General features: G+C 47.2%; 2 protein-coding genes across 2 annotated transcripts in view; one reads left to right on the top strand and one right to left on the bottom strand.

Moving 5' to 3' along the window:
• Positions 1–3,138: 3,138 nt before the first annotated feature.
• On the bottom strand, positions 3,139–21,256 carry SKA3 (spindle and kinetochore associated complex subunit 3). Its single transcript, XM_008067990.1, has 9 exons — positions 21,154–21,256; positions 19,102–19,163; positions 18,832–18,997; positions 16,735–17,146; positions 13,693–13,778; positions 9,303–9,388; positions 7,390–7,593; positions 3,550–3,668; positions 3,139–3,260 (listed from the first exon to the last, which is right to left on the bottom strand). Coding segments are annotated over exons 1-9 (1,239 nt in total). The 3' UTR covers positions 3,139–3,259.
• MRPL57 (mitochondrial ribosomal protein L57) overlaps positions 21,255–21,389 on the top strand; it is a 1,055-nt gene continuing 920 nt past the window's right edge. Inside the window, exon 1 of the mRNA XM_021717536.1 lies at positions 21,255–21,365. Within this exon, the coding sequence (XP_021573211.1) occupies positions 21,255–21,365 (111 nt within the window). The remainder of the gene's footprint in view (positions 21,366–21,389) is intronic.

Genomic DNA, 21,389 nt, shown 5'->3' on the forward strand with positions numbered 1-21,389 from the left:
CACCACAACCTCAACCCGCTGGGCTCCAGCGATCCTTCCGCCTCAGCCTTCTGAGTAGCCAGAACTACAGGCATGCGCTACCATGCCCGGCTGATTTTCTGATTGATTGTAGAGATGAGGTCTCGCCAAGTTGCCCAGGCAGGTCTCGAACCCACAGGCTCAGGCAATCCACTCACCTCAGCCTCCCAAGGCGCGGGATTACAGGCTGAGCCACCGAGCCTGGCCAGTGAACATTTTAACTTGCCTAGAACCAGGGCCATGGACAAAGCAAGCAGATGAGGTCCTTGCCCTCAGAGTGGCCGCCGCCCTGTGGGAGATGAACATGAAGTCTTTGATTATAAACCCTGCCAAGTCCTATGAAGGATGAGAACAGGGTGTTCGGAAGGAATGAAGGAGGAGGATGAAGTTTGATAAAGTGACACTTAGCCCAAGACCTGAGACATGTCAGCCAGGACCCGAAGTCTGAACGACAGAAAGCTCCCAGCTCATGCACAGGGGCTCCTGGACCACAGTGGAGGCCGGCTGGCCACTGTGCTCCCACGCCAGAGCTCCTCTGCGGGGGCTCTACTCAGGCCGGCTTTCCTTTCACGGCAGGCAGACCCCCAGCTCCAGGAGTACTTCTGCATCTCTGGAAAAGAAGGGTGCTCCCTTGCAACACTAGCCCATGGTGGTCTCGGCACTGGCTCTGACTCACCTTGCGTTACATGCCTGGCACCCACCAGTGTGGTGGCGAGTTGTGATGCTGCTTGGTAAGCCTGGAGCTGGCCTGCATGGCTCAGGCAGTGGTCGGAGCAGGCAGGATGTCAGGTGTCCACCTCTGAAGGGGGAGAGGGCGTGCCGGCGACGCACCGTGGGCAGGGACAAGTGCTGCAGACCAGAGCAGCCTGGGGGGCCCCGGCGGGAGGCTCGGAGGCATGGGAGGGTGGGGCGGCTGGAGGCACGCGGCTGGAGAACAAGCTGGGGCTCAGCATTGGGGGGCCTTGGAGGCCACCCTGCAGATCCTGGGTTTCGTCTTGAGAGCAGTGGGAAGACACGCTTGAAAGACCCCAATGTTTGGAGCTTCATAAGCTGGAAGAATCAGTTTTAAAACGCAGGAGTGAGGACACAGAAGGAGGGAAAGGGCTGGGGAGGAAGAATTCTGGACGAACTGAGCCCGCAGGGCTGTCCCGAAGCAGATGGCCCCCCTGCAGCTGCCAGCCTCGTCCTCTGTGCTCCTCCGGCTGCCGCCCTTCTCTCGCCCGCCTCCTCGCCATCTTCTCTTCAGTCCTCGAAAGTTATCTGTCACCAATGTTGCCGACTTTGCCAAATGCAGCCGTCACTGCTGAGTCCTCTTCACCTGAACTCCCAGCAACAGGAACAGAACCAGATTCTCCTTGACAGACGTTCTTGGTCCTTCCCTGGCCTCCTCTCCATCCCCCTTGCTGGATTCCTCTGCCTCTTTCCCTCGAGCTGGGAACTCCAGGTTGAGCCCTGGTGACACGCTGGGCGTGCCCCACTCCCTTCAGCAGGTGCGCCCAGCTCTGTGGATCCTCCCTCTCTCTTTCTCACACACACACGCACACACACGGTACATGGCGAGAGGCAGGTAGGTAGTGCAGCCTTGGTGTGTGGGAGGCTGACTAGAGCTTCACTCTGAAAGACAAAGCTAATGTTAAAAGTAATTTTACATTCTATTTATAAACTACACTTACAACTACACAGTCATTCCTAGAACAAGGACTCAGCCAACTTCGGTGACGATGTTCTGACAAGATGAACGGAACACAAGGGCACAACTCAGGGGAAGAGCCTTGACAGTATCACATTCCCACAACTGAGCCTCTGAAGCCCTCCATCATGCTTGCCGGCTGCAGCTTCTCAAGTGTCTGACTGGTCTCCGCAGTGGACCCGGTCCTCACTGTGCCACTGGATGTAATCGGACAAGTTCTCCCTTTCCAGTAGTACGTGGATCCAAGAGGATCTTGGGCTCAGTGGCCAGGGCAGTCAAGTCACCAGGGGGCTCTTGTGGCTGCTGTGGCCATAGCTGACCATCCACAGGAGGTTCGGCCCAAGACAGGCTGTCGAACCTTCTAGAGGGAGGCTTCGGCTCTCCAGGGTGGCCAGGCTGAGGGCAGAGCTTGAGCGTCAGCTGCCACGAGTACAATGAGCTGACATGAGAAAATGAAGCGGGCAGGGGCAAGCTGGAAGAGAAGGAAACAGTGCGAGAGCCACGAGTCCCTGCCCCAATGTCTGAGGCCTCTGCCCACCCCCATAGCCACCGTGTGGCTGCCCAGACTTGTCCATTCCCCCGATCCCTAGTTTAAGCCATGCTTCTGTCGTATGCAAACAGCAAGAGTCTTAAAAGGGCACCGATGAAATAAAAAGTGTGAAGACTCAGGGACAGTCCTGAAAGGAGACCATGGCGAGGCAGAGCCAGCCGGCAGCAAAGCCCCCTGGCCAGGATGAGGTCAGGCATGGCCTCAGCTAAGTAGCAAAAGGTAGCAGGTACATTTTTTTGTTTTGTCTTGAATTAAGGTCTCACTGTGTCACCTAGACTGGAGTGCAGTGGCACAGTTGCAGCTCACCGCAGCCTCGACCTCCCAGGCTGAAGTGATCCTTCCACCACAGCCTCCTGAGTAGCTGGGACTACAGGTGTGCACCACCATGCCCAGCTAATTTTTTATTTTTGTAGAAATGAGGTCTTGCTATGTTGCCCAGGCCAATATGAGTTCCTGGGCTCAAGCAATCCCCCCAACTTGGCCTCCCAAAGTGCTGTGATTATAGGCAATTATATTTTAAAAATTGTTTGTCTTTAGCAAGGCAATACAGCAAGACCTCGTCTCCACAAAAAAATTAAAAAATTAGCCTGGTGTGGTGGCACCTGTAATCCCAGCTACTTGGGAGGCTGAGGTGGGAAGACTGCCTGAACCCAGGAGGTCAAGGCTTCGGTCAGCCACGATCGTGCCATTGCATTCCAGGCTGGGCAACAGAGTGGGACTCCAACAACAACAAAATTCTTTACCTTACTTTCTTATACTACTTAAACCATTGTGCTAGATTAAGCAGGGTACTTTACTATCAATGAACCAATAAGAATACTTTAAAAGTAAATGACTGGACTACATGCCAATAAGATGGGAATGAAACCAGAGAAAAATGTCATAGAAAGCATGTAATGACGTCAGCGTCAGGAGGAAGGAGGTGAGGGGGATGTAACAGACGAGCCCAGCTCTGCTGCCATCTCATTCCGCTCGTGTCTGATGGATGGTCTGCCAGGACTTCTGCAACAGATGAACACATGAGGGCAAGTAAGGGAAAGCCATCAGCCAAGCCATTAATAGCACTGTGACTGTGTCATTTACACTTATGAAATGGTTGAGACCAGATTGCCTCATCAAACGTGGCAAGTTGGAGTCTAAGACTTAGGTCACAGTTTCTCTACTAAAAGGCTGCTAACCTAAGCTGGCAAATGTCAATTAAAAACAACATTTTTACCACCATTAAATGCTAATTGTTAAGCGTTCCCCTCAAGTAACAGACAAGCTTCCCTTATAGTGGTAACGTACTCACCAGTTCTCTTTGTTGCCAACACCTCGGATGTTCTGTCCCCGTTTAAGAAGCCCTTTGCTGGGTGGCACTGCTTTAACTGCTACTGGAGCAGCTAGGTTTGAGTTGTATTTTGATAAAATCTAAAACAAAAAGCAGATTCCTTTTCATTAAGTCACATGAACAACATAACCTAAATTTGGAAAGTGAAAACATCAAGAAAAACCATGGAAAATTTCAATATGGGTTATTTAAAACACTAAAAAATTTTCTTAAACACAGACATTCAACAGAAATGAAAAGAGTGATATTAGACATTTATCTTAGATGGAAGGACTGCTTTTTTTTTTTTTTTTTTTTAAAATCAGAGTCTCATTCTGTCACCCAGGCTGAAGTGCAGTGGCACAGTCACAGGCTACTGCAACCTTGACCTGCTGGGCTCAGGTGATCCTTCTGCCTCAGCCTCCGGGTAGCTGGGCCTATAGGCATGTGCCACCACACCCAGCTAAGTTTTTGATTTACTGCAGATGAAGTCTCACTATGCTGCCCAGGATGCTCTCAAATCCCTGAGCTCAGGCAGTCCTCTCACCTCTGCCTCCCAAAATGTTGAGATTATAGACATGAGACACTGTACCTGGCAAGAAAAATTGCTTTTTTTTTTTTGAGTTGGAGTCTCACTCTGTCGCCCAGACTGGAGTGCAGTGGTTACTCCCAGCCACTGCAGTCTCGATCTGCTGGGCTCTGGCGATCCTTCCGCCTCAGCCTTCCAAGTAGCTGGAACTACAGGTGCGCGCTACCACGCCCGGCTAATTTTTGATTTATTGTAGAGATGAGGTCTCGTCAAGTTGCCCAGGCGGGTCTCGAACCCGCGGACTCAGGCAATCTGCTCACCTCGGCCTCCCAAAGTGCTGGGATTACAGGCTGAGCTACCGAGCCCGGCCGAAAAATTGCTTTTTAAAGCCTAAATGCATTCTTATTGACGTTAGAAGTAGCAATATAGTATCAAGAAGAGCAAATTAAGCTTTTATAAAGACGTTAGGGAAAATATATATAGGAAAGATCTGAAAGTATGTTCAAAAGTAAGATTCTCAATTGTAGAAAGGAGAATCTGAGAACAATGTTTTTTCACACATAGAGAGGTGATATAAGGCCGGGCACAGTGGCTCACGCCTATAATCCCAGCACTTTGGGAGGCTGAGATGAGAGGATTGCCTGAGCCCAGGGGTTTGAGACCAGCCTGGGCAACTTGGTAAGACCTCACCTTTACAATAAATCAAGAAAATTTGGCGTGATGGTGCATGCCTGTAGTTCCAGCTACTTGGAAGGCTGAAGTTAAAGGATTGCCTGAGCTGGTTTAGACTGCAGTGGCCATGAGTGTGCCACTGCACTCCAGCCTGGGCGACAGAATGAGACCATGACTCAAAAAAAAAACAAAAACAAAGCGATATATTGGTCAGGCGTGGCAGCCCACGCCTGAAATCCCAGCACTTTGGGAGGTCGAGGTGGGAAGGTCACTTAAGCCCAGGAGTTGGAGACTAGCCTGGGCAACATAGTGGAACCTCTTCTCTACCAAAAAAAAATTTTAAAAATTAGTTGGGTGTGGTTTCACACTTGTGGCCCCAGCTACTCGGGAGACTGAGATGGAAGGATCACCTGAGCTCAGGAGGTCATAAAATTTCCTTTCTTTCACATAGAAATAAGGAGAGAAGCATCAATCACGGGGAAGTAGAAACTATCTAATTCCCATAAAGACAGAAGACGCCTCTTTCTCACCCAATTTCTTACATCTCCTAGGAAAGCAGAAAAGACAGAGAAAGAAGGATATTCGACACTGCTGATATCCTAAAATGAGGGACTTCTGATGGCATCTGGGTATTTTCCCAAGTGGCTTATCCTTCTCATGGCTCTTCCTAACATTGGAAAACTTCTGGAATGGTTATTAAGGATTCCGTGTGCTTAATTCATAACTGCCAAACACTAGAACATCTACTGAGGGGGAGAGTCAAAGAATGAGACTGGCTACTTAGAGTTGGCTGTTGTTACACATGAGCAGCAGACTAATAGTGACTGGTGTTACACTACCCTAGAGAATCAGATACGCTTGTGTGTCACTGAGCCGGGGGAAGCTCAGTGAGAAATGTTTTGTCAGGCAGCTCTGTCACGTGCAGACACCACATGGCTTAGCCTACTACCTGCCTAGACTACACGGGACAGTCTACTGCTCTTAGGCTACATACGTGCACAGCATGTGGCCCTACTGAATACAGTAGGCAATTGCTACCCAATGGTAAGAATTTGTATATCTAAACAGAGAAAAGGTAAAGAAAACATTCAATATGACGACCTTAAGGGACCACTGTCACATATGCAGTCTGTTGCTGACTGAAATGTTGTTATACACCACATGACTGTATTTCTTTCTTTCTTTTTTTTTTTTTTTTTTTGAGTTGGAGCCTCACTCTGTAGCCCAGACTGGAGTGCAGTGGCACGCTCCTGACCACCACAGCCTCGACCTGCTGAGCTCAGGCGATCCACCTGCCTCAGCCTTCCAAGTAGCCGGAACTACAGGTGCGTACTACCACGCCTGGCTAATTTTTAACTTATTGCAGAGACAAGGCTTTGCCAAGTTGCCCAGGCAGGTCTCGAGCCCGCGGGCTCAGGTAATCCACTTGCCTCGGCCTCCCACAGTACAGGGATTAGAGGTTGAGCCACCAAGCCTGGCCACATGACTGGATTTCAAAATACATCAATCAGTGCTTCTTAACTGAGGTCCACAAAGTTTCAAGTTCAGGATACACTGATGTAAGTTACTTATGATACCCTTTTCTGGAAAACTGGGGTAAATGACATTTCTGACTTTGCCAGCAACACTTCTAATGGAACCCTGATCAACATGGCAACAATAGTTTCTAACAAGGATTAGAAAATAAGCATCTGGCCAGGCATGGTGGCTCAAGCCTGTAATTCCAGTACTTTGGGAGGCCAAGGTGAGAGGATTGCTTGAGCCTAGGGGTTTGAGACCAGCCTGAGCAACTTGGCAAGTCCTTGTCTCTATCAAAAAAATTGCCGGGCATGGTAGCACATGCCTGTTGTTCTAGCTAATTGGAAGGCTGAGGTGGAAGGATTACCTGAGCCCAGCAGGTTGAGACTGAGGTGACCATGAGCAGGCCATTGCCCTCTAGCACAGGTGTCAGAGTGAGACTCCAACTCAAAGTAAATGAAAGAAAGAAAGAAAGAAGGAAAGGAAGGAAGGAAGGAAGGAAGGAAGGAAGGAAGGAAGGAAGGAAGGAAGGAAATGTAAGAATCTGCCAGGTGTGGTGGCTCACGCCTATAATCCTAGTACTTTGGTAGGTAGAGGCAAAAGGATTTCTTGAGCTCAGGGTTTTGAGACCAGCCTGAGCAACATGGTGAGACCTCAACTCTACAATAAATCAAAAAATTAGCCATGTGTGGTGGCATGTGCTTGTAGTTCCAGCTACAAGGAAGGCTGAGGTGGAAGGGTGGCCGGAGACCATGAAGCTGAGGATACGGTGGCCATGATTGTGCCATTGCACTCCAGCCTGCATGAAAGAGTGAGACTCCGACTCAAAAAAAAAAGAAAAAAGAAGAAGACACTGACTGAGAACATGAAGTTAAAGAGAAAATGCCCACAAAGGGGAGTCCCACTAAAAGTACAAGGTCACCAGCATGTACAAGCTCAGTTCAGAAAAGCCTCAGTCAGGTGGCCGTAGATGGGCCTAACAGCCTAGAATTTAAATGTTCTCAAAATTAAACTGAACACAGTAGCCTGATAAATATGAGATAACATAAATGTCTAATTTTGAAGAGTTATCAGAAAAAAGTAAAACTGCCTGCAAAAATAACCTGCAGAAGATCTTCTGGAATTGTAGTGATTTCTGGAGGCGGCGGTGTACTGAGCAGATTCTCATAGGAGGAAATTGTGGGAGAGGAGGGCTCTGGGAAGTTCTCCAGGCAGTCGTCCGAATTTAAAACTAACGAAGTGCAAGCTTTCACGCTCAGATCGCTTGATGAACTGTGTGTTTTCGATAATGGGTAATTTGGGGGTACCTATTGAACAAAAACAAACCATTCACTGACGGCAGAATCGAACAATGCAGTAAAGGAAAACTGCTAGTCATTTGTTATTCTGTTGGGATATCTCAGCACGCCCCACCATGGCCCCTCTTCCCAGACCGAGGTCTAAATAACATGAAGAAAAAGAAACAGCGGAGGGAGGACAATACACCGTTCTCATTACAACGAAGGCTGAGTAGAATGATAGGGACTCACCCGGCCTGTCCCAGGCAGCACTAGGCCAAGCAGGTGAGAGCTACAGCACTGCCATGTGCCCCGGCAGGTAGACTCACTCCAGGAGAAAGCCAGTCTGAGGAATATCCCGTATGCAGCTGGTTCATGCTAAGTGACTACACTGGGAAAGGGACTTCATCTTCCTGGGTCAGAGTTCACAGAGAGGACGGAAGTGTTGCCTCAGTGACCCAGCTCCTCGTGTTCCACTCACACGTGAACTCACAGGGAGTGAATGGAAATGGAAAGCACCAGCAGACAGACAGCGGGCACTTCACTGCTAACCCAGCATTGTGTCCACAGCTGCATCACCCCACAGGGCAACACAAGTTGCACAGGGCTATTCAAATTTAATTTTAAATTAATTGATATTGAATAACAATTTACAAAAGAAAAATTAGTCACCCAGATACTCTAACCACATTTTCAGTGCTCAGTAACATGATAAGTGGCTATCGTCTTAAACACGACAGATTATAGAACACTACCATCATTATAGAAAATTCTGTTGGACACCCTCATACAGTACTGGTGGTCTATTATTGTTGTTTTAATGTTCATACTAACATTAAAAAAGGATAAGGTTTTGATTTGATCAAATTTTATTAAATTTGTTCACTGGAAAAATTTTGGGGGAAAAAGCATGAAAATCACCCATAAATCTATCACCCAAAGATACTCACCTTTTGGTGTGTTTCTACCCATTCTTTTTCCTTAAAATAAAACATATGTATGTATATAAGTGTGTATGTATACATACATATACATGTCATTTTCCATATGATTAAATATTTCTTTAAAACATTCTTAGCCAGGCGTGTAATCCCAGTACTTAGGGAGGCTGAGGCAGGAGGATTGCCTGAGCCCAGGAGTTTGAGACCAGCCTGAGCAACATGGTGAAACTCATCTCTACAAAAAATCAAAAAATCGGCTGGGCACGTTGGTGTGTATCTGTAGTCCCAGCTACTTGGGAGGCTGAGGCGGAAGGATCGCCTGAGCCCAGCAGGTTGAGTGTGCCACTGCACTCCATCCTTGGGCGACAGAGTAAGACTCCAAGTGCCATGGCTCAAGCCTGTAATCCCAGCACTTTGGGAGGCCGAGGCGAGAGGATTGCCTGAACCTGTGGGTTTGAGACCAGCCTGAGCAACATGGTGAGACCTCGTCTCTACAATAAATAAAAAAATTAGCCGGGCATGGTAGCACATGCCTAGTGCCATCTACTTGGAAGGCTGAGGCAGAAGGATCGCCTGAGCTGAGCAGGCCGATGCTGGGGTGGCCATGAGCATGCCATTGCACTCCAGCCTTGGTGACACAGTGAGACTCCAACTCAAAAAAAAAAAAGGAAATGTACTGTGAATTCACTCCTAAAAGAGACACCAGCTTAAGCTTTTTGAACGGACTGAGTTTGGAAGCAGCAGTGCATCTGAGTCGTCAGGAGAAAGATTAGAGTTTTCAATTTCATGGAAAGTTACCGAAGCCATGCTGCTCTTTGTAGAAGGAATTTTCAAACCAGGAGTGCAGAATGTAGGTGCCAAGGGGGAATCTGTATCCTCAGCATCTAGAAGACACAACACACATACAAAGGGTGTGACAAGAAGAGCTGGAAAAGCTGACATAAGTCATTTGTACGTTATAAGCTTTGCCAATATCATCTGTGCACATAATATTTAATACCTTAAACATTATAACTATAGAGTGACTAAATGGACAGTAAAGAACAAAACTCATGTTCACATATGTAACATTAATAAAAGTTCAGCAAGGTTATAAGAACAGTGCATAACAGTGAATAGTTCTGCTATATTATGGACATATGTGCAACAAACTATTAAGATTATTATTTGTGAAAAGATATTTTTTGCAATAGCAACAAAGAAGACAAGATCACCTACAAATAAATCTATAAAAATTGTAATTAGCTGGGTGTAGTGACATGGGCCTGTAGTCCCAGCTATTCCAGAGGTTGAGGTGGGAGGAGCTCCTGAACCCAAGAGGTCAAGGATGCAGTGAGCTGTGATCGTGGCACTGCACTCCAGCCTGGGCAAGAGAGTGAGACCCTGATTCAAAAATAAATAAATTTAAATTAAAAAGTAAACATAAAAAAACTGTATAAGACCTTTATAGAGAAAATTATCAAACTTCTGAAGGAGGAGGAGGAGGAAGAGGCCATTTACCTTCTAAGATATCAGGAGACACTCTAAAGGTACAGTAATTAAAAACAGCATAGCACTAACCAGGAATGGAAAAATGGAACACTGGAACAAGTCAGACTCGTGCATATATAGGCATTTGCTATCCAGAACACACAGTATCATCAAAGCAATCTTCAACCACCACCAGAGTGAAAAGGTAAACATGTTACAAAATCAATTTGATTGCCAAAATAGTTTCAGTGTAAAAATCACGAATGCTGAAAAGATGGAGAAACAGGAAATCAAAAACTGCTGGTTGGAACATAAATCAGAGTAGCCAGCAATTCAGCATTTTCCAGAAGGATGTATGTGTCCTGTGAGAAACAGACATGTGCACAAGGGAAGAAGTTATTAGCTGGGCACAGTGGCTCATGCCTGTCATCCCAGCACTTTGGGAGGCTGACGCAAGAGGACTGTCTGAGCCCAGAGGTTCTAGACCAGCCTGGGCAACTTGGCAAGACCTCATCTCTACAATAATAATAATAACAATAATAATAACAACAACAACAACAATAATAATAATAAAAAGCCAGGCATGGTGGCACATTCCTGTAGTTCTTGTACTTGGATGGCTGAGATGGAAGGATCACCTGAGCCCAGGAGGTTGACGCTGTGGTGGCCATGAGTGTGCCACTGCACTCCAGCCTGGGTGACAGGGAAACTCCGACCCAGGAAAACAAACAAAAAAAATTAGAGCATTGCTTGATTAACAAAACGTAAACACAATTCAACAACCTCTTAATAAGCAAATGGATCAAATATGGCTGATTTATACAATAGAATACTACTTAATTTAAAAGAATAAAGTGGATTTAGAGTGGGGCTGGGCATGGTGCTCATGCCTAAAGTCCCAGCACTTTGGGAGGCCAAGGCGGGAGGATCGCTTGAGCCCAGGAGTTTGAGACCAGTCAGCAACATAGTGAGACCTTGTCTCTACAACAAATACAGAAATTAGTTGGGCATGGTGGTATATGCCTGTAGTCCTAGCTACTCAGGAGGCTGAAGTAGAAGGATCACCTGAGCCCAGGAGGTTGAGGCTCTGGTAGCCGTGAGTGTGCCACTGCATTCTAGCCTGGAAGGCAGAGTAAGACTCTGATTCAAAAAGAACAGAAACAAGCCGGGCTCGGTGGCTCAGCCTGTAATCCCGTGCCTTTGGGAGGCTGAGGTGAGTGGATTGCCTGAGCCCGCGGGTTCGAGACCCGCCTGGGCAGCGAGACCTCATCTCTACAATAAATCAAAAAATCAGCCGGGCGTGGTAGCGCATGCCTGTAATTCCGGCTACTTGGAAGGCTGAGGCGGAAGGATCACCGGAGTCCAGCACGCGAGGCTGCGGTGGCCGGGAGCGGCCACTGCACTCCAGTCTGGGCGACAGAGTGAGACTCCAACTCAAAAACAAAACAAAACACAACAAAAAACAAAAAGAACAAAAACAAGCAGGGCTTGGTGGCTCAGCCTGTAATCCCGTGCCTTTGGGAAGTTGAAGTGAATGAATTGCCTGAGCCCGCAGGTTCGAGACCCGCCTGGGCAGGCGAGACCTCATTTCTACAATAAATCAAAAAATTAGCCAGGTGTGGTAGTGTGCGCCTATAATTCCGGCTATTCAGAAGGCTGAGGTGGAAGGATCGCCGGAGCCCAGTATGTCAAGGCTGCGGTGGCCGGAAGCGGCCACTGTACTCCAGTCTGTGTGACAGAGTGAGACTCCAACTCAAAAAAAAAAACAAAAAAAAAATCCTCCATACTGCTGAGCGAAAAAAACAGTAGCAAAAGAATACGATTTGGATACTGTCACTCCTTAAAGTTTTCTTTTCTTTTTTTTTTTTTAAGTGAGTCTCACTCTGTTGCCCAGGCTTGAGTGCAGTGGCACTCTCACAGCCACTGCAGCCTCAATCTGCTGGGCTCAGGCAATCCTTCCTCCTTAGCCTTCCAAGTACCTAGAATTAGCTACCACACCCGGCTAATTTTTTGATTTATTGTAGAGACAAGTTCTCGCCAAGTTGCCCAGGCTGGTCTTAAACACTGGGCTCAGGCAATCCTCTTGTCTTGGCCTCCCAAAGTGCTGGCATGACAAGCATGAGCCACTGCGCTCGGCTCCTGTAAATTGGAATCTCACTCTGTCGCTCAGACTGGAGTGTAGTGGCACGCTCCCAGGCACCGCAGACTCGCCATGCTGGGCTCCAAGATCCTTCTGCTTCAGGCTTCCAAGTAGCTGGAACTACAGGTGTGCACTATCACACCCGGCTAATTTTTGATTTACTGTAGAGACAAGGTCACACCAAGTTGCCCAGGCGGGTCTCAAACCCGTGGGCTCAGGCAATTCACTCGCCTCGGCCCCCCCAAAGTGCTGGGATTATAGGCTGAGTCACCGAGCCTGGCCAAGTTTTCAAAAATAACTATACTTTAGAAAAATCATTACTTTTGGAGAGGAAGGGAAGGACAGTAATGTGTGGGATTTGATCTTTTATTTATTTATTTTTGAGTTGGAGTCTCCCTCTGTCGCCCAGACTGGAGTGCAGTGGCCGCTCCCAGCCACCACAGCCTCGACCTGCTGGGCTCCGGCAATCCTTCAGCCTCAGCCTTCCGAGTAGCTGGAACTACAGGCGCGCGCTACCACACCTGGGTAATTTTTTTTTTAATTGTAGACATGAGGTCTTGCCAAGTTGCCCAGGCAGGTCTCGAACCCGCAGTCTCAGGCAATTCACTCACCTCAGCCTCCCAAGGCACGGGATTACAGGCTGAGCCACCAAGCCCGGCCGATCTTTTATTTTTAGAAAAAGGATCTGAAGCCAATACTGTAAGATATGAACATCTGTGTAACCTGCTATTTCTACATAGCTAAGCCCCTGGGATTTTAAGACAAGCAGGCGCTGGAGATCTGGGGGATGGAGGGAGAACCTGAGACATGACATCAAGAGCCTAGAAGAGCTATGAGGACTGTGGACCAGGGACAAAGTGTCTGCCCAGGACGCTGGCCCCTGGGAGCAGCCTGGCTCAAGGCGGAAGGCTTTGGAATCATACTTGAAAGCCAGAGTACCAAGTCCATACGGCACTCGGTGTGGGTTCTGGGATACATGTCTGCACAGGTCTCCTGAGCCAAACTGCCTTTTTAAGTAGCCTGCAATTGGCAACCCAAGGGCCTTGGCTGGGGTCAGCGTAAAGCAGCTTCACAGGGACTACCTGCCAATTCAAGGCACACAGAAGTCCCCTGAAAACAATGTCTCTTGAGGAGGCATCCACAGCTAAAAATTAAAGGCATGAGGAAACAAGCCACCAAGAGAGAATTAAGCCAGGCATGGTGGCTCATGCCTGTCATTCCAGCACTTTGGGAGAAGGCAAGAGGACTGCCTGAGCCCATGGGTTCGAGACCAGCCTGGGCAACTTGGTGAGACCTTGTCTCTATGATAACAAATCAAAAAATTAGCCAGGCATGGAAGCATGTGCCTGTGGTTCTACTTAGGAGGCTGAGGTGGAAGGATCAGCAGGTTGAGGCTGTGGTGGCCCTGAACTGTGACTACACTTCAGCCTGGGCAACAGAGTGAGAGTCCTACACACACACACACACACACACACACAAAGCAGAAAACTATTAAGGTGTCTAAGATGACAAAATCACTTGTGTACAGAGATAGCGGGAAAGAATATAGCTGAGAAGTAGCATCATGTTTATACTTACTGCTTTTTTCCAGCTGCTGGATGGTGGGGCCTGGAGTGGCAAGAAAATTATCACTAGTCTTTGATTCTGTTTCTCCAGTCTCTTCTCTGCTGTGATCAACAGGAAAATTATAAGGTTAAAAAACAGTTAATATTAAGCCTCTGGAGCAAAATTTAACTTACTTATATCAAGTCTGGACGAATGTTCAGTTCTATTTCTTGGAAGAGTCCTACAAAACAAATCCTTTATTTAAAAAAAAAATATAAGCTGGTTTCGGTGGCTCAGCCTGCAATCCCACACTTTGGGATGCTGAGGTGAGTGGATTGAATGAGCCCGTGGGTTCAAGACCTGCCTGGGCAACTTGGTGAGACCTCATCTCTACAATAAATCAAAGTTAGCCAGGCGTGATAGCGTGCGCCTGTAGTTCCAGCTACTTGGAAGGCTGAAGTGGAAGGATCACCGGAGCCCAGTAGGTCGAGGCTGTGGTGGCCGGGAGCAGACACTGCACTCCAGTCTGGGTGACAGAGTGAGACTCCAACTCAAAAAAAAAAAAAAAAATATATATATATATATACAGACACACAGCCATGGTTCAAAAGAAGTTAAGGACCATTTTCTCTTGATAGTCTTGATTAGAGAAGTGGGTTAAGAACAATGACTTAAAGGAAAGTCATTAATTTCAACTCATTAGTTCAAAAATAGGCTGGGCACAGTGGCTCATGCCTGAAATTCCACCACTCTGGTGGGCCAAGATGAGAGGATCACCTGAGCTCACGAATTTGAGAACAGCCTGAGCAACATAGTGAGACTCTGTTGCTATAAGGAATAATGATAAAAATTAGCCAGGTGTGGTGGTACGTTCCTGAATTTCCAGCTACTCAAAAAGCTAAGATGGGAGGATTGCTCAAGCCCAGGATTGCTCACGCAATCCGCTCGCCTCGGCCTCCCAAATTGCTGGGATTATAGGTTGAGCCACCGAGCCCGGCCTGAAAACATTTTAAAAGAAAAATACTATAGGGAGCAATGATCATACCACTGCACTTTAGCCAAGGCAACATAGTGAGATCTTGTCTCTAAAAAAATTAAATAAATATGTAAATGCATAGTTATCCTACATAATTATATAAAATATATTTTCTATCAGCCTCTTCCTTGAATTGTATTACTACTACTAGTTTTTCACATGATCTTTTTTTTTTTGAGTTGGAGTCTCACTCTGTCACCCAGGCTGGAGTGCAATGGCACACTCATGGCCACCCCAGTGTCGACCTGCTGGGCTCTGGTGATCCTTCTGCCTCAACCTTGCAAGTAGACAGAACTATAGGTGTGCACTATCATGCCTGGCTAATTTTTTTTGATTTATTGTAGAGACGAAGTCTCGCCAAGTCACCCGGGCTAGTCTTGAACCCGCAGGCTCAGGCAGTCCTGCTGGACTCTGGTGATCCTCCCGCCTCAGCCTTCCAAGTAGCCAGAACTACAGGCGCATGCTACCACACGCGGCCAATTTTTTGTTTAGTGTAGAGACGAGGTCTCGCCAAATCACCTGGGCTGGTCTTGAACCCATGGACTCAGGCAAAACACTTGCCTCGGCCTCCCAAAGTGCTGGGATTACAGACTGAGCTACCGAGCTTGGTCAATAAGAAACTGTTAAAAAGCCTGTGTTCTAGTAAAATGTTATAAAAAATATGGCTGGGCGCGGTGGTTCACGCCTATATTCCTAGCACTTTGGGAGGGCAAGGCAAGAGAACTGCCTGAGCCCAGGGGTTCAAGACCAGTCGGGGCAACTTAGCGTGACCTCATCTCTATAATAAATCAAGAAAAATTAGCTAGTAGTGGTGGTGCCTGGCTGTAGTTCTAGCTATTTGGAAGGCTGAGCCCAGCAAGTTGAGGCTGTGGTGGCCGTGCCGTGAGTGTGCTACTGCTCTTTAGCAGGGGCGACAGAGTGAGACTCCAACTCAAAAAAAAAAAAAAAAAAAAAAAAAAAGGCAGTAGGCTGGACTTGGCCTTACTGAACTTTAAACTCAAATTAAAATACCTAAGCTTGAGAGGCTACCAGAGTGTCTACAGTCACCTCAAAGACAATGAGTAAAAATAACACATTCCCTTAGCTACAGGCGTTCTTGTTTCTCAAGCATCACCCCAACAGCAAAACAGAAACCTGGGCTTCATCCTAGATAAGTCTTTCTTCCCAAGTCTCCAAACAGAGTCAATCACAGATTCCTATGAATCTACCCCTTTCATTTTATCCCCTCTTCTCGAACCCTTTTCCAGGCCCTTGTTCCTCCCACCACAGCCTCTCACCTGAAAATGCCAACAGCTCATACCTTATAAAGTAGCTGAAAACCTTTTTTTCTTTTTGAGTTGTTGCAGTCTCACTCTGTTGGCCAGGCTGGAGTGCTCTGGCATGGTCACAGCTCACCACAGCCTCAGCCTCCTGGGCTCAAGTCATCCTCCCACCTTAGCCTCCCAAGTAGCTGGCACTAGAGGTGCATGCTACCACATTCAGCTAATTTTTTGATTTATTGTAGAGGCGAGGTCTCATTATGTTGCCTAGGCTGGTCTCAAACTCCTGGGCTCAAGCAATCCTCCTGCCTCAGGCTTCCAAACGTGCTGGGATTACAGACGTGAGCCACTGCACCTGGCTGAAAACTTTTTTTTTTATGAGTTGGATTCTCACTCTGTCACCTAGACCAGAGTGCAGTGGCATGCTCCCAGCGACTACAGCCTTGACCTGTTGGGCTCTGGCGATCCTTCTGCCTCAGTCTTCCAAGTAGCCGGAACTACAGGTGCACGCTACCACGTCTGGCCAATTTTTATTTAATTGTCAAGACGAGGTCTCGCCAAGTTGCCTGGGCAGGTCTCGAACCTGCGGGCTCACGCAATCCACTTGCCTTGGCCTCCCAAAGTGCTGGGATTATAGGCTGAGCCCTCGAGCCCAGCCTGAAAACATTTTAAAAGAAAAATACTGTCTTAAACATTATCGTTCTTCTAGAAAAAAAAATCAACAAATGCAAGGGATTTTAAAAACTAGATATAAGGTGGCTTTTTCAGAAATCTGCTTACCTTTTATTATTCTTCATAGTCTTAAGTCCCATTGTGTAATCTTCATTTAAACACATGGTATATTCAGAAATACCAAAGTGTTCTAACTTGGGAGTCACACACTCAAAATCCTCCATCTTCAGCTCACACCTTGGAGTTTTCAGTACTCTAAGTGGTGACTGTTTGGCAGGTTGCATTGCAGTTTTGGGCTCTTCTTTATGGCTGTTTACTGCCTGTGGAGGGTTTGGTAAAACTTGGGGTATCATGTACCGCTCGAGTCCAAAATCTGAAAGTTGTGGACTCCGTGGAGCCTTCTCAGAAACAGAACTGCTTGGAAGGGGAGGACCAGACAGGCCATCCTTCGCATCAGACTCTGGGACATCTTCACACTTAGACAGCTCTGGAGCAGAGTTAGTAGCTTCCTGCTTAGGCACTAGGAGGAAAAAACAGAGGTGACATTCTGGTCACACCTCAAGACAGAAAGCCTCATATTTACAAGAACAATGGAAAATGGCTTGTCTGAAATGTCTCAAATCAGCAAAAGTCCTGATTCTCTAAACATTTCATTTCAATTATCCCTTCAGGAAATTTCTGACATGTATCTCTTGCCCTCCCACATCCCATTTTGATGACACACTAGAGAAGAAAAGCAAGTTAAAGTGTTAAAGATGAAAAATTAACACAAATACGAGTCCAATTTCCTTATCTCCTCACTGTGATTTACTAGTTTTCCTCAATATTTTCTGAAACTATTTTTTAAAATTTCATTTTATGACATTCATAACAGTGTGGAATCAACTGTGCTCTAGATTTAACATAATAATATTATTTTAGATTTTTAATTTCCAGATACCTAAGCTAAAACAGAAAGACTATTGCTACACAAAGATAAATTTTTACCCTAAGTCATTCTGGAACACCCATATCAAAAACCTAGATGAGAAAAATAATAGAACATTTCAAAGACACATAGCTTCTCCACCACCACTAGGGTTTACACTTCAATTTTATGGATTTTGGCCCTCAGAAGAGCCTCTGATTCCCTGAGCTCTGCTTTGGCACTGTGCTTTCTGTTAATTTTGAAGAATGCTACAACAGTTGCCAAAAACCTACTGGTGTATCTATCACAGAGTGGTCACTGATGAGATTAATAAAATAAAATAACCACCATTATCAATACTCCATAGGGAGATATTTTTATTTTTATTTTTTAAAGATGTGGGGTACAATTCATAGGGAGATATTATTATCCCAACCCCACAAGTAGGAGTTTAGAGAAAATATCCAAGTTCAGTGGATATTTTGGAGGCAGTGTTTGAATTGATGGAGCCAGTGTTTGAATCCATGGCTCTCTCACACCAAGTCAGCGGAATTCTTTCCATTAGACCATGGGGACTGTTTAACATATCTTCCACACATATCTGCAATAAACACTTGCTCAATTAATGCTTTACTTATGTGCAAAGGTCATTCTTCTAAGAGAAATGAAGACATTGAGGCACAAGGAGTTAGTCATTCAGAAATATGAGCATAACAGTGACAATAGAGAGCACTGGGTGACTGCCATGCCAGACACCATTCTGGGAAAACTGCATCTCATTTATTCTCAAGTAGCCTCATGAGGTAGACAGAGCAACACTCTATATACAGGTGAAAAACCGAGGCATGAGGCTCAGTAACTTGCCCAAGACAATACAGCTGGTAAGTGGTAGAACAAAGATTTCAACACAGGCATTCTAAGCCACTATGCAATAGTACCTGTCTTTAAAATTTTGGAACCAAAAAAAAGGATCAACTTTATATAGCCACAATCTCTTATTCTACAGAAGAGGAAACTGAGAATAAGAAAAATGCCACCACCATGTCTGGCCTTTCTCATAGAAATAGCTCAGAGAACTTTCAGCTATCATGTGCTGGTTCTCTGGAGCCTTTGGGAAGGAAAGCAAGGACGCTGCGTCCAGCGCACATAGAGGGCTGAATACACGATCATCAAGTGATGCACAGACAAGGGCAGAGCTAGAACGGAAAATCACAGTTGACCCCACAGCTGGCTTCGCCAATCACACTGCCCACTTTCTTCAACACTAAGAGATGTTATCACATCAAAGTTGCGCAAACCTGAATTGTCCTTGACACGAGGATTATATCCATATTTCTGGAAATACTCTGTTATTTTCATGATATCAGTTGAATTTTTTTTCATCAACACTTTTGTTGCCTTTATGAAACCAGTGCTTTCTTGACTTTCCAATCTTGCTTTCCCAAGAAGAACATTAACATCACCCTTTCATGAGAAAGAAAGTACACTATCATTTTTCTAGCAACTGACTAGATCTATTTAGATTAAAAAATTACCACAGGAAAATTATAAATATCTAGGAGTGATACCTTTAGAGTCCAAACTTCTGAATGAAGGTCATGTAAAACTCTCAGTGGGAAATCTTCAAAGTCTACAACAGGAATATTAAAAGGAAAAAAGTCCAATGAATGCGAGGAGAAGAAGGAGAAACAGAGAAAAGAAGGAAGAAAAGTTAGTATACAATCATGCACCACATGACGCTTTGGCCCCCATGTCTGATGTGGTCCCCAGAAACCTATAAAAGTGTTTTTACTGTACCTTTTCTATATTTACATACCAGATGGTTACATTGTGTTACAGTTGCCTATGGCTTTCTATACAGTAACATGCTTCAAGGTTACCAGCCTGTGTGGACTGGCACCACACAGTCCAGTGTGGAATGGGCCGTGCAGGGGTGGGTGCAGTGGGGGTGTGTGTGTGTGTTATACACACTCCACGACTTTCACACAAGGATGAAATAGCAACATTGCTCAGAACAATCCTGCAGTTAAGTGACACGTGACCGTAACATATGCAGAAGAGTACAGAATCCTAAGAGGACAGCTTCTTGCCTTTAAAGGATAAACAAACCATCATAAGCAGCCCGCAGATCCAGAAACAGGAAGGAGGGAAGATGGAGGAACAAGCAGCATGAGAACCAAGGCCTTTGCAGTGACATGGAGGCAGCTGGAGACTATCATGCTAGGCAGTCTCACTCATTAGTCAGCCCTGCTCTCGATCCCATGAGCATGGGGGAACGGCAGATGCCTGATGCTCTGCTGGGGACAGGGAGGAGGGACAGGGGCCCATGGCAACACCCTGGGCACCAAGTCCACTCCCAGGGGAGAGAGGGCCGCTACAAGCCCAAGTTGCACCACTCTGCGATTCACTTAGCAGCAAATCCTCACGGGGACCTCATGACTAAGAAACAAGTGCTCCAGTGCCCTCTGAGACCCTCCCTTCCCTCCAGGGTGAATGCCGCCCTGATCCCCAACCCCATGGAGCGGTTTTGCCAGCGTGTGCACTTCATTGAGTGGCTGGCTGCATACAGTGCACACCCTGTCGTGATGGCTTCCTTCATCCCACACTCACGACGCTAGTCCATGGCCTTACATCTCATCTGCCCATGCTCATGGCTGTAAAGTACACCACTAACACCAACTTCACCCATTCTCTTGCTGACACACTTTGGGTTGTGTGTGCTTTAAAACGATTATGAACACTCTTTGCTGGGTGCGTTGGCTCACGCCTGTCATCCCAACACTTGGAAGGTAGAGCAGAGAGGACTGCTTGAGCTCAGGAATTTGAGACCAGCCTGGACAACTTGGTGAGATCTTGTCTCTACGACAAATCAAAAATTAGCCAGGCATGGTGGCAGGTGCCTGCGGTTCCAGCTACCTGGAAGGTTGAGGCAGAAGGATCGCCTGAGCCCAGGAGGTTGAGGCTGTGGTGGCTGTGAGTGTGTCGCTGCACTCCAGCCTGGGCGACAGTGAGACTCCTACTAAAAAAAATGAAACTATTATGAGCACTCTTGATGTGAATTTGAAGTTTTCTAGAACTGTCTTCGGTGCCCTACTCCTCACCTTCCTGTATGTGAGACCCACCAGAAGTGTCACCTGCAAGCTCAGCGTCGGTAGACACTGCTGGCCTTTCAACACGATGGTCACAACTGACACTCCCCCCAGCGTGCAAGAGAACCGCATCCGCCCCGCATCTCTGCAAACACTCGACAGCTTCCCCTTTTGTGTTTTAGTTCTCCGGGTGGATGACACCGTACTGTGTTGGGTTTATTTGCATTCCCTTGATAAATGACGAAGATGCTGCCTCCTCATACGCTCAGTGACCATCATTTCTTTGGAAGCATCAGTTGAGGGCTTTGGCCGGGCTCGGTGGTCCAGCCTGCCACCCCAGCGCCTCGGGATCTGAGGCGGGAGGACCGCCTGCACCCCGTAGGTCGAGACTGCGGGGGCCGCGAGCGTGCGACTGCGCTCTGCACACCACAGACCCTGCCACGCTCGCTGGCCCGGGACCCCCGCCCGGGTGAGCGAGTGCCGTTTCCCCGAGCCGGGCCCGCCCTCCCGCGACGCCTCGGCCCCACGCACCGCTCTCCTCCCCGTCCAGCGCCCGGTGCAGCCGCGCCGTCTCGCAGTCCAGCGTGCTGGCTAGGGCCCGCAGTCTCTCGTAGAAGCCCCGGATCGGGTCCATGGCGCGCCCCGGGAGAATCTCAGGCGGGAGCGGGCGCCAAGCCTCGGGGTCGCTGCAGCCCGCCGCCGCTTCGAATCTCGGCGCCCTCCGCGTCTCCGGCTCTGCGCAGGTGCGGAAGTGCTCTCTCGCGAGA

Source organism: Carlito syrichta, unplaced genomic scaffold (assembly GCF_000164805.1).
Source record: "Carlito syrichta isolate Samal-C Ts95f unplaced genomic scaffold, Tarsius_syrichta-2.0.1 Scaffold309850, whole genome shotgun sequence".
Taxonomy (NCBI): domain Eukaryota; kingdom Metazoa; phylum Chordata; class Mammalia; order Primates; family Tarsiidae; genus Carlito; species Carlito syrichta.